General features: G+C 52.6%; 4 protein-coding genes across 4 annotated transcripts; 3 read left to right on the plus strand and 1 right to left on the minus strand.

The window, feature by feature from the left end:
- Positions 1 to 655: 655 nt before the first annotated feature.
- J4E92_004925 (uncharacterized protein) lies at positions 656 to 2,234 on the plus strand (the record flags this gene model as incomplete). Its single annotated transcript, XM_051496309.1, has 3 exons — positions 656 to 969; positions 1,126 to 1,678; positions 1,731 to 2,234. 3 exons carry the CDS (start codon positions 656 to 658, stop codon positions 2,232 to 2,234), a joined length of 1,371 nt encoding a protein of 456 aa, XP_051353029.1.
- Positions 2,235 to 6,980: 4,746 nt separating this feature from the next.
- On the minus strand, positions 6,981 to 8,815 carry J4E92_004926 (uncharacterized protein; the record flags this gene model as incomplete). The annotated part of the gene is made up of 2 exons (XM_051496310.1): positions 6,981 to 7,162; positions 7,213 to 8,815. 2 exons carry the CDS (start codon positions 8,813 to 8,815, stop codon positions 6,981 to 6,983), a joined length of 1,785 nt encoding a protein of 594 aa, XP_051353030.1.
- Positions 8,816 to 10,463: 1,648 nt separating this feature from the next.
- On the plus strand, positions 10,464 to 11,274 carry J4E92_004927 (uncharacterized protein; the record flags this gene model as incomplete). Its single annotated transcript, XM_051496311.1, has 3 exons — positions 10,464 to 10,825; positions 10,882 to 11,080; positions 11,134 to 11,274. 3 exons carry the CDS (start codon positions 10,464 to 10,466, stop codon positions 11,272 to 11,274), a joined length of 702 nt encoding a protein of 233 aa, XP_051353031.1.
- A 616-nt stretch (positions 11,275 to 11,890) lies between these two features.
- J4E92_004928 (uncharacterized protein) lies at positions 11,891 to 13,180 on the plus strand (the record flags this gene model as incomplete). Its single annotated transcript, XM_051496312.1, has 4 exons — positions 11,891 to 11,961; positions 12,008 to 12,168; positions 12,273 to 12,604; positions 12,662 to 13,180. 4 exons carry the CDS (start codon positions 11,891 to 11,893, stop codon positions 13,178 to 13,180), a joined length of 1,083 nt encoding a protein of 360 aa, XP_051353032.1.
- Positions 13,181 to 13,271: the final 91 nt, after the last annotated feature.

Raw genomic sequence — 13,271 nt, forward strand, 5'->3', positions numbered from 1 at the left:
ATCCACTAAACCACCCTGGCTACGATGTTAACAATAAGTTCCGGAGTATTCTTTTGCTGATCTTTCCACGTCTACTCACCATGCCCATCGTACCATTATCGGAGAGGTGTACACATTTTTTGCAAACGTCGTTTGGACGGGGTATATGGTTTTCTTCCACTGCAGCAAGCTCGATGCTCATCGCGCATCTCTCGCGTAAGGCTGCTTCCATACTGACTATGTAGGCGCGACGCTGTACAAACAACATCCCCACTTCCACACCACCAGATAGACAGCGCCTGGATCAACTCCGAGTGATCTGACTGTACTGCATTCAAGACATGGAGTACATTGCGCAAGCCCTACGATATGGCTTGTCTACAAAGTAAGAAGACGCCCGAGGCGCTCGTGTCAGCATCATCGAAACTGAGATAAGGCACCAACATTGGAAGCCTCCCTTGTGGCACCACCCGATACTTGCAAATCATAGCCATTTAGATCAATACAACACGGCTCATAAAGTAGCAGGCTAAATTATATGGCCCAACAGGCGTCATCCAAGAACAATAGTAAAGCCGGCAGTGATTCGAGTCACGACCATCCCTTGCTCTAGGCCTCGCACCTAAGACCCAGTGTTCCCCAGCGCAACCCTTGCATCAGCATCGGAGAATTCATTATGGCAGACGAAGATTCCACATCCCCAAAGCCATTTCGGGTCATTGTTATTGGGGCCGGTATTGTCGGCTTGTCGCTCTCACACGCTCTACAACTAGCCAATATCGAACATGTCGTCCTCGAAAAGCACGACAAGATTGTTTCACTAAAAGGCGCAGCGCTGATTATCTGGCCGGCTGTCGCACGTATCTTCGATCAGTTTGGTATTCTCGATAGAATCACCAAGACCACGTCGCCCGTTGATGCTTCCTACAAAAGATGGCCAGACGGGAGTTTGATCTGTCGCGATGATACTATGCAGGCTGTGAGCAAACTGTACGTTGCCATACTCCTATGATGTGTGTGAAGTGGACGCACCACGCGCTGACCCCACGAAAGCTTCAAAATACCGAGCATCCTTTTCGATCGTCAGACTTGTGTGTCGCATCTATACGAAGGGCTCCCGGATAAGTCCAAAATTCACACCAGCAGGCGCCTTGAACGTATCGAGCAAACTGACACGGGTGTTCGCGTCCACCTAGCCGATGGCTCTACCGAAGAAGGAGACTTGGTCATCGGCGCAGATGGTGTGCACAGTCATGTTCGCAAGCTCATGTGGGACCACGCCGACAAATTTGAACCTGGCAGCATCCCCGAAACCGACAAGGAAGTCATGTCGTTTGGAGAATACAGAGGTTTATTCGGCGTCAGCACGGTTCCAGACAATGCTCAACTCGGCACCTCCAACACGAACATGATTCTCGGCCAGGACGTTACCATGCTTCTCTTTTCGCAGATGGGGAGGGCTATGTGGGGTATCACTTTCAAGGACGAATTTCAAAAGGCAGAGCAGAAAGGTAAAGCTACTGAGGCAGAAATTGAGGCGGTGGCGGAGAGGTTCGCCGATCTTCCTATGACAAAGAACATCACACTGGGCGATGTATGGAAGACAAACGAACGGCACGGCCTTCTCTATGTCGAAGAAGGCGTCCTGAGTAAATGGCATGCCGGGCGCATAGTCCTCGTGGGAGATTCAGCACACAAAGTACCCGTCCCAGACTCATCATCAGCAGAACGCACCACTAACGCAATACCAGATGACAGCCGACCTCGGCATGGGCGCCAACATAGCCGTCGAGTCCGCCGTCCACCTCTGCAACATCCTACACCGCGAATTCGCCTCCAACCCCACTCGTCGCATCTCCACCCCCGATCTCGCCGCCTTGTTCGCCGAATACCAAGCCGGTCGCCACGCACGAGCAAAGGAATACGTCGAGACCAGCGGCAAACTCACGCGCATGAACAGCTACCAGTCACGCTTTAATTACTTCTTTGCTGGGTATTTGCACAAGTACATCGTGCCGTCTCAGAAAGCGGGGCTCATCGAATCGCTGAGTGTTGCGCCTAAACTGGATTATGCGCCGACGAGGACGATTGACGAGAGCGCTGAGGGGTGGCACTGGATGGAGAAGCAAGAGATGAAGAAAGGGAAGAAGAGTGGTTGGTTCAAGTACATGGTCTTGACATCGGTTGTGGGGGTGACTGCCGCGTATATGGCACGTGCTGGGCTACCAGCACTGCTGATGAAGTTGACTGTGTAAAACGTTGCGAATTGAGTGTAATAGCTTTCTTTTCCCTGTTCTCGGCTTCGCAAATACTGTCTTTTCCAGCTTCCGCTGCGTGTAGCAAATCAGCCCTCGTTAAGTCCTCCATGACAAACACAGTGGCTCCCCGTGTTCCGCGCAAGTGTGCTGGACGCATAATACGGCTTCAAACACTTCCAGCAAAAGTGGACATGGCATTTCGCACCTATCATATTGATCAGCTTTAACGTAACACACTTCGAAACCCCTAACTCTTCTCCCTGCACGAGAAATATATACGTACATTCCATATGATCACACCCCTTATTCTTCTCAATCGGCCTCTTACACCCCGGACACGCCTTTGTCGTTTTCTCAACCACCTTCCTACTCGCTTCCTCCTCTTCCTTCTTCAGCTTCCCATTTGTTCTGTAGTCGTACTCTGTGCATGTCTCTCCTTTATGCCATGACACGTTGTGGACGACACAAGACGTCTTTTCGCAGGCGTTGCACCGGAATTTGGGGGTGTTGGGTAAGTGGACTTGACCTGCTTTACAGCCTTTGAGGGGGCACCAGTGGAAGCCCAGGCGGGCTTCTTGCTTGGCGCGGGAGGAGAGAGCGGCGTAGCTGGTTGTGTTGTTAGTGATGTGTTTGATTGGGTGGGCATGTGCGGGGTGTGGAAAGGGAGTAGGGAAATGGAATCGTACCGTTTGAAAATCTCTTTTGGCGCAAACTCTCTCATATCAGCCGATCGCAGTTGCGTTTTACATATAGGGCATGTTATGTCGTTCCACAGTTTTGCGCTGGACTCAGATGCGATCCATGTGCGAAGACACTTTCGACATACGTCGACTTCGTGCTTGCAATTCTTGGTAGGCGGCCGATCGGGGAAGTGGTGCAGTGAGAGCTCATTTGTGCATACTGTACAGTCTTTCTTTTCTTTCTTAGGTTCATGTTCATCGTTGTGGTGGTGATGACTGTCTACTCGGTCGAGCGACTTGTGCTTCGTACTGCTGCCTTCCGCTCTTTTGCTGTGAGTGTTGCTGGACTTTGGCTTGTTTGGAGCTTCTTTCTTGGTTCGATGCTTGTCGGATGTTGATGTACGCTCTTTCTTGGCTTTACCTATGGGTATTACCCGGGTAGGATGTGATGCATGTGAAGAGGCCGACCTGCGGTCTCCGCGTCCAGGTTTGGCTGTCACGCCGTTGGAAGCTGCCTGGCTATACCGATGTCGTCCGGTTGAGTCTGCGTCAGAAGAGGAACTATGGCCTTTGTCGTAACTTTGATTTGATTTTGACTGTCTCGACTTCAAGGCGACTACCTTTCCACGTCGCTCATAAGCTGCTTGGATCGTTCGCTGACCGCTCCACGACTGGCCCATGGTAATATCTGATGTACGAAGAAGCCGTAAGAGAACGGATAAGGATGTTGAGCGTTTTTGAAAGTACGTCGATGCTGCTCGATGGCCAGTATCGGTGGAACGGAGTGCTTGGGATGAGCCTAGGAAGCCTTTGCGTGGCGGTGCATCCAGACCGGGATAAAGTCTGCGGTCACGTCGTGGCGGGCGGTGCTCTGGCACCCATGAACTGCATAAGTAAATGAGAACTCAAGAGCAGTTGCTCAAGTGGGCAGATGTGTGTCGATGTGGGTGTCATTGTGCGCGGGGTCAGCCCACTGCAACCCTTGGAACCGGTCACCAAACCGGTGAGTAAGCTTGTCGGTAATTGGTTATCCACCCTGAAGGACTGGATAATTCCAAGAAGGCTGGGAAAAGGTCTCTAATACACTCAGGCATGTGCCATGATAGCCTATCAGCCTACTAAGTGACTTCGGAATGTAAAAGCGTTATCCTATGCTAGTGCTGCGCCACGCCAGTGCGTTCAACGGTAGAACCAACCCAATTCATACCGATTGCCGTAACAGTCGAGTTCCCCAGCTTCTGAATTCACCGGCTTCCTCAGAACCGTAATATCCCCAGGCCAGTACCCCTCTACATCGGGTTCAGCCTCGCCCATCTCCACTAAATTATTGTATGCGGCCTTCCTTTCTCGCCGAAACTTGCCAATCTCACCCACCACATCGATAAGCGGGATTGTATCATAAACATGCTTACTTGTGTCCACTGGTAAGACAGGATTGCTAGGTGCAAGCTCCAATCCGCTCATAGCTGCCAAGGGCAGAGTGCGGCCTGGCTCACGACCAGGCTGTCCGCACTCTTCATCGTCGAAGAAGGAGAAGTCATGCGTTACTGCCTCCCAAAATGCTTCAGAGTCCGCATCTTCAGTAGTCGACTTTGTTGGATAAGCCCGCCAGCTACTGGAGATCTTCTTAGGCGCTGACTGAGGCGCCGCCATTTCAAGTACTACTCTCCGAAGGGCAAACTGGTTTCGTGCGTACTCTTCTTCTGCTATGGCACGCCTACGTCCTGGCGGTAGAACATAAGTGTGCCTGGCCCGTTGCTTGGCGATTGAAGCCTCCTCGGCTGCATCCTTAATAAACTGTATAATCCGATGAACAATGTTCCTATCGCTGGTCATGGTCGGCACATCCGTCAGAACGAGAGTGTGAAGCTTCGGAAGCATCCCAGGATGTAGTCGAGGTTCACTTGCTTGGCGAAAGTCCAGTCGGACTTTTCTGTCCTCGATGTAGTAGAACGAATTGCCTCGTGACCTTGGCGTAGTCTTGCTGGTCGGTTGATCCAGTGTACTGTTGCCGTGGGCCGGCGTAGACGATGAAAGGCGTTCTCCAGGATCATGTCTATTTGCAGCTGCGTGAGGATGGTAGATCCCGTTTCCCAGTGGGCTAAGAGGGCTCAATGGCGAGTCTACAGGTATGACTTCCGGGGCACAGGCAGGATCTCGGTTAATCTGTAGTGATTGCGGAGTAACGCATATTTCAGGAACGCCCTTGGCGTCTAGCCTTTCACCATCGGCAAATTCTGATTCTGGCCTGTCGTTTTCAGCGAGCTGAGGCGTTACAGGTGAACCGGGAAGCTCGATCGGATATGATGAATCTCCTGGAACCTCGTGTACAGCTATTGGGATAGAGTCGAGTTCGGGTGTCGGCGGCTCTACAGCTTCGAGCTCGTGCGCATTTGAAGGTTTGTAGATAGCAAAGTCCCCAGTGAGTTCCGCGCGCGGCGAATTGGGCGTTTCAAACGAAGCGTCTTCTGTCACCAACTCGTAGTTGATCCGCAAGTATCGCAGTCTAGATGAAGCATACTCTGCAAGTACTGGAGTAAGCTTTGATACGCTAGGTAGTTCCAAGTCATCATTCGGTGTTTCGAGCGTGAGGTTAGAAGGATGCGTCACTACAGCGGGTAGTATACCCACATCTAGGACTTGCAAGCGTCTCGATCGCAGCAAAGCCGATATACCTTCAACAGTTATTGCGTTACTAGAGAGATACAAATGGGAGACTCCGACATCGCTCGACTCCTCAATGCTTAGGCTGCCGATGAAGCCGCCTGTAAGCTTCTTGCGAAGATGGCCCACGAGGTTTTCAGACTCAAAGATCTCTGGTCCATCGGTTGGGTTCGCGTTTTCGACAGGCGCCAGTGGTCCACGAGAAGAATGCGTCATAACCACCCTCTCTTTCAAGCACAGTTCAAGAAGGAGTCGCACGCTAGTGTCGGTCAAAAGGTTGTTGCTGATATCAAGACTTCTGACGCGGCTGCTGATTGCATGCGCAACTACTGAGAACTCCTCATCCCTGATGCCAATTCCACGAAGATTCAGCACGCGTAGATTTCGGAGGTACTTGAAGGTCGAAAGAACCCCCTTGTCTCTCGCAGCTGCAGTCTTTGATAGGTCCAGCGAGACAAGATCTGGAAAGTGCGGTAAAGCTTCTGCAAGGCCCGTCGATGTAGCATTCGTACAGCTAGAAGCATCTAGCAGGCGTAGGCTGAACACTGGATATGCGTTGGGGCGAGTCAACCTCCATTGCAGGCTTGAGTGTCGCAGGCTCAGAAGACATGCGTGATCGAAGAAGGGCAGGCCGTCCACGATTAGGCACTGCAGACGAGGTAGGTGTTCCAAACAGTCTCGAAGCCACTCTGCGTGCGGTCCATCATATAGCTCTGCATGAGCCGGCGGGAAACGGAGAGTATGTGTGAGCTCTCTTACAGAAGCTCGCGCATAAGGTAATGTGCGCTTGAACCGTGTGAGTGCCACTATTGGATATCAGTATGTATCACTGTCTCTGCGTCTTAATAACCCACCATATACAGTATCATTCTGGACCCCAAAGTGCGAAGCCGGGCTACCCCAAAGGTTCGGTGTAAAGGTCTGGTGCCATTGCCGGTTGACCAAAGCTGCTGAGCAGAGGTCTTGAGAGGGCAGATAGGGAGCGATGAGCACCCAAGGATCGCGTCGCATGACACTTTCGTAAGATGGAAGGAGATCGTCCATGGTTATGAGCGAGCGGAAAGAGCACTTGTTGTTATGGCAAGTTCCATGAGTCGCCACTAAAGGTTATGGTGGAGATCGGAAGGAAAGGCGCATGCATCTCTATGGATTCCGACGAAGGTGAAGTGTGTGTGCGCATCTTTTCGTGGATACTGGCAGCTGGCAGGGCTGACTTGTGAGGCTGTGCAAGTGTGCAGTTTGCCGGGTCACAGCTGCGATGATGCAACAACTGGCCTGACTAACCCGATTCGGCTACCAAGGTTTACTTGCATCTGGCGACAGCAGTCACGTTTGAAATTCTCCGTTTATTGAATAATGAATTGCTATGCAATATATCTATCAGACACCACCTTGCCTCTCAAGAGGTGACATCCATAATCTCACTTGCGAACTTACTCCTTGCTCTGATCCTAGGTCCATAGAACACCAGAATCCACGGCACAATGGTCAACAACGCGCCAATTCCGCCAAGCAGACTGCTGGCAGGACCATACCCAAGCTTATTATACATTTGGGTCGTGATGAGTGGGAATATGCCACCTAAGATGATATTAGTATGCATCCAGTCGTGATGAATGGAGATGGCTTACCAAGCATATTGCGGCAGAAAGACTGCGCCGCCAGTGCCGAACTCGCATAGCGATGATACGTGTCTGCGAGGTAATTGAAGGTCGCCAGGTAGATGCTGAAGATGCCGACGGTAGCGATACCGATCGCAATTGCGGGTACAACCCAATGTATCTCGGGGAAGCTTGTCCATCCGAACATGAAGAGGCCGATGGGCATGCAAGCGCTTTCTATGCAAGCGAAGTAAAGGCGACCTTCTGGTGTGCCGGTCAACTTCCCGCTCTTCTTTGCGATTTTCTCTTGATAAATAGATAGTATGGTCGACAGAATACTGGCGATTCCCATCGACGCGAAGACCGCGTTGGCTTGTTGTAGCGAGAAGCCATGGTTGTTTTGGAATACCAGCGGAATCGCGGCCAACGTGAGGTAGAGTACGGCCCAGGAAAAGGCAACCCAGAGCGAGAACCAGAATACGACAGGTTCAGTAAAGAGCAGATGGAATGGGCGGTAGAGAGAAACGCCTATCATCTTGCCAAGCGATGCTCGTTCTTCATCAGATCGCACCTTCCACCTCAAACGCAGCGATTCCATGGATCCTGGCTTTTCGGTATTGTTGACATTAAAGCCGTAGTAGCCGGATTGCTCGCGTGCCTCATACCACTTGTTCAAAGCTTTGGCTTTCCTGGACAGGAGAACCGAGCCACGGGTCTCCTTGAATACGACACAGATCAACACGACCACCGCCCCGCATGAGATAGCCTGTACATAGAATATCCACCTCCAAGTTGTGTTCTGCGCGATGAAGCCACATACTAAAGGTCCCCATGAAGTACCAAACAGAGCAGCACCCGAGAAGAGAGCCATGGGTGTGTTCCGATCCTCAGCATGGTAGATGTCTGAGACCACGCCACCAACCATAGTGGAGAATGTAGATCCGCCCACGCCCAAGAAGAAGCGCGCGACGAGCATTCCAGCATATGACTGCGTGAGGCCAGAGCAGAGCTGGCAGATGACGAATAAAATGCCTGAAGCGAGGAAGACTGGCCGGCGACCGTTGATCTCAGAAAACGGGGCAAGAACCATCGGCGCGATAGCGAATCCTGTCGTGAAGGTCGTGATGCCGACCAGCGCTGCAACACTGCTGACGCCCCATTCCTGCGTCATCTGCTCAACACCGGGGCTGTAAGCGCCAGCCGAGAACGCTGTGAGAGCGGTGATGATGCATGAGACACATATCGTGAATCTCTTTCTTGTCTCTGACCAGTCGAAAGGGTTTGTGTATTTGACGAGGTTCGGAGGTTCAGGTGGCGCTTCTTGGTCGGTTTGAGTCGGATATACCGTGGTCGCGTGTGGGAGTTCGGTGTCGAATGTGAGATAACGCCAAACGATTTCTGAGTCCTGCACGTTCTCTTGCGGTATGAACTCGCTACTGGTGCTTTGTTTTCCATAGTAGTCGTCTGTCTCTGGGTCGTTGTCTGGTTCCGCTGTGGAATTTCGATCCCTCGGTTCCTCTGCGGAAGGCCTGCGCATATCCGGCAATATGCTTATTCCCGCTTGGCTTCTTGAATCTGCGCACTCTCCGAGCTCAGAGTCTCTCGGGAGGTTGATCTCCGGATTTGCACTCATGCTGCCATAAGGTCCTTCTCTTCTATTGAAATGTCGAAGAGCTACACCGAGGATTTCGCAATGAACGCGTCAGAGTCTAAAAGCAAGCGTGAACCCGGTGACGCTGAAAAGCGCGACCTTCATAGCTTAAGCGGCGGTTAGGTCTGGTCCGCTAACCCACAGGCGTAGCCGATATGCATCCCAACGAACAACTGGACGGTGTGGGACGCCCGGTTCTCTCCCGACGGGATTCGTAGAAATCGTTTGCATTGGTCGGGAATAGGACTCCTTCTCCATCTTCCAGGCCCACATGCATGGGGGCGTCCCGCTTCGGGGTAAACTTGGGAATTTATCGTGTACGCCGACATGCCAAGGCCGCCTCGAAGTCTCTGGCTGCTGGAGCGCGTGCAGAACAGGGTAGATCCGGTGCGTCATGCGGGAAGGAGTCTGGCGCGCCTCAAGCAAAGGCATCTCGACTCGGACAAGCAAATGGCTCCCCGACATCATCGGCGGGAAGTATCGGCACCTGGGCAAAAGCAAGCAGCCTCACCGTCACTCGATCCTGCGATAACCAGCACAGATATGCATCGTGTCTTTGATGAGTCGCCGCAAGGGAGCCAGCTCGGAAGATCGGCCCAAATTCACTTCGAGGCTTCAGGCGAGAAGAAAGTAGGACCCTGCCGAGGTTGCCGATATGAAGCTGTACTAGGAGGGAGTAGCAACGTTGGACGCGTGTGTAACATATGGAGGTGTAGTCAGGTGGCTGCTCGCTGTGTCTGCCACAAGCGTGACGTCGCGACATTAGAGTTCGCGCGACGCGTGGGAACGGCGTGTGTGTTCAGGCGGGCAGTCACGAAATTCTTGCCGCCATGAAGCTACCCATCTCAGAAGAGTTTCGCGTAACCTCCGCACTGCCAGCTGGTGCTAATGTTTGTGAAAGCGCACTTTGTTGGAAGAGTGCGACTTCCCCAATCGTTCGGTTGAGCGACACAGCCAAACAGCCCGCCTCGTTATCGATGGAGGCTACTGTACCCCAATGTCGCAAGTGCATAAGGCTCACCCAGTCTCACACGGCAAACCGACAATGCGCGCATTTGATGCACAAAGCTACCGAGAGATTGGATCAAGCAAACGCCATATCGGTCGCTGGAACGTCTGCAAACGCTCTGACACGGTTCGGAGCCTATTCGAATTCTGACAAGTAGGGATATCGCTGAGAAATCACCAACAACAACATCATTGGCTTCTACCTGCTTCCAGTTGCGACGAATGCTCGGCAGGAGGGGCAACAATTGGCATGCGATACCGCCGGAGATGTCGCGTCGATGATTCGCCCGGTGGCCAAACGACGTGGGCAAATTCAATGGCAGAAAAAGCTCTGGTGGAGTTCACGTGAGATACGTGACGATTGCGCAATATACGCTAGCTGGAAGTGTTGGCCGTTCAATGTTGTGTATGGCCTTACAAGAGGACAAAAAGGCATCATTGACCCCTCAACTTCCCCCCTCCCTCATACTACCGCTCCAATATCCCAATTTGCACCTCAAGATACCCAAGTATCTTCCGCAGCCTCACCCAGACACTAAATCATACAACCAAGTATGTTGGCTGCTTGCGACCTACCCCGCCACCCCGCATGTTTGCGCAAATCGCTGGGAACTGAGCTAACATGGGCGCAGAAGGCACAATGAGCGACCGACCAGAGCCTCTCCGCCTGGGCAGCAAGGCCCCCAACTTCAAGGCCGAGACCACCCAGGGCCCCATCGACTTCCACGAGTTCATCGGCGACAACTGGGTCATCCTGTTCTCGCACCCCGAGGACTACACCCCAGTATGCACAACTGAGCTCGGCGCTTTCGCAAAGCTCGAGCCTGAGTTCAGCCGTCGCGGTGCTAAGCTCATCGGTCTCTCTGCCAACACCGTCGACTCGCACGATGGCTGGATCAAGGACATTGACGAGATCTCCGGCAGCAAGCTCAAGTTCCCCATCATTGGCGACAAGGACCGCCAGATCGCGTTGGCATACGACATGTAGGTAGAGATTCTTTGCGACTTACGACTCGCGACATGGCTAACGACATAAACAGGATCGACCACCAAGACGCGACCAACGTCGACAGCAAGGGCATTGCCTTCACCATTCGCTCCGTCTTCATCATCGACCCCAAGAAGACCATCCGCCTCATTCTCTCATACCCCGCCAGCACCGGCCGCAACACAGCTGAGGTTCTCCGCGTCCTTGACAGCCTGCAGACTGGCGACAAGCACAAGATCACAACCCCGATTGTAAGTTTTGACTGTACTAAGTGCATGTGCCACATATACTGATTTCGTACCAGAACTGGATCCCTGGTGACGACGTCATTGTTCACCCAGCCGTCAAGACCGAGGATGCGAAGAGCATGTTCCCCGACATCCGCATTGTCAAGCCCTACCTTCGATTCACCCCCCTGCCTAAGGAGAAGACCACCGCTGCTTAGAGTACCCGATACCGACGACGCGACACCACGAAACGAGATAGCCCTAGGCTCATACCCGTCTTGTAGCGGTGGACGCTGGGCGAGATTGGATAACCAGAAGGCATGGTAGATAGGCCAGTCTACGATTAGATGCGAAAATGAAATGGCATGATAACGACAGGAGTCCATTCATTTGCTCGTCCTTTTCAGGTTGCTTCTGAAGAATGTGATGTCTCAGAGCGGTCTACGCTGGACTATTAGTCCCTGTGGTAATGATACCGCATGAGCAACAGTCGCATCTTGAAAGCGTGCCGCTGTTGTATGACATGCCGCGAGCTTACCTAGTTGGGTAGGCACGATGGACAAGTACACGCGATGTCTACATGGATACTGACTTAGGCTTCCTGTGATTTTAGACACCCAGATGATTGTTTCATGTATGCGCAGCTTGAAGATCGAAAGACTCGGAACACATGAACGGCAGTATTGATGATTCCACGTCGCGTTCAATTGGTGCTGCTGATTGCGGCCCCCAACGCGCCGCCACGTCCTTGGGCGTACGCCGCATGCCTGCTGATGAGCAGCCCACCTCCGTTTCTCTGCCTCGCATGTACAGTTTCACCGTATAATCAACAAGATGCCAGAGATTACTTTCGTGTTTGGACCGCGCAATAGCTTTTTCTTCGACTGTCGCCAAACATGGAAGTTGTAAGTTGTGCATGCTGGTGAGGAAGGCGCGGCTAACAGGGTGCAGCCACGAGATACCGCAGACGCTTCGCCAGTTGTTCAAGAGCTCCATGAGCAATCCATGGAGAGTCGCTAGCCCCTACTGTCTCGCACTTGCGCCTCAGGGAGATTCTCCGGAGCCGATTTGGTATATCGGGTGTAAGACGTTAGATGGGGAGGACAAGCTCTGTAAGTAGCACCCCGGCCCAAATTCCGCGACCATGAAACGCATGGCGATGACGGCGCGGGCCAGCCCCATCGCACCTGCCACCTACCAAGCTAATCAGAACCAGTCCACTCACGGACCTACTTCGATCTCAACTATCCCGATCTCGCGCAGTGGCTAAAGTCGTTCCCGAATGCGGCCAGCTTGTGCTTCGTCACCTTCGGCCAGAAGTTCAGCTACTTCGCGTGCGCACCCGGACAGGGCTCGATATGGGCTGCTATACCTTCAGGTCTAGAGGATAGAGTGAAGAAGTCGTTGGTAACGCCAACTTGTGTTGGCCTTGGGATGAAAGATGCCTGGTTCGTTCTGTTTGCGGATGGGCATCTGGCATGGAACTTCAACGGCTATTACACCGGATTGAATAAGATTTTGATGGAAAGTGCGCCGGGTGCCGTCAGTGTGAGTTCAGGAAACAAGCCTTCGTGATGACATGAGTACAGCGCTGATGCAACCCAGTATGTCGCCATATCGCCCTACAACAAGCAGCACTACTTCATTGCCTTCACAGACCGCCGCGTCAACTACAATTTCCAGGGAGGCCCTTCGGAATGGACGCGACTCATGAATCAAGTCTTCGAGTTATGGGCCGCCGAAAGCAAACGATTGCAAACTGCCAACGCGCCACGTTGGCATCAGCCGCAGGTACAACCTTACGTGCATGCGCAACCATCTCCAGCGCAAACATATGTTCACCCACAGTCGACACACATCGTCAGTGCTTCTCGACTACCAATGGCCATGCCAGTGTCGCCGACCTCAGTGCCGAGTACGCCGGCGCCGATGTACGTCAGCCCTGTACAACAAAATGCCGTACCAGACATCGCGCCCGTGGATAAGATGCCGGAGTATGGTGTTGTCGATGTACCAGTAGAACTTCCTGGACAAGCAATGTTCTCCCCGGCATATACGATGGCGAGTGTACCAGAGAAAGAACCAGCGAAGAAGAGGAGAAGCTTCTTATCCAAGCTGTTCTAGACCAGCATCATGAACATTGCTGGACTTCGCCTCGCTTCTCACCATCTCCAGTATCTCATAATGCTGTATGATAGCGAGCAAGAGTCGCAGC

The sequence above is a fragment of the Alternaria infectoria genome (assembly GCF_024043175.1).
Source record: "Alternaria infectoria strain BMP 0036 chromosome Unknown scaffold_7, whole genome shotgun sequence".
Classification (NCBI taxonomy): domain Eukaryota; kingdom Fungi; phylum Ascomycota; class Dothideomycetes; order Pleosporales; family Pleosporaceae; genus Alternaria; species Alternaria infectoria.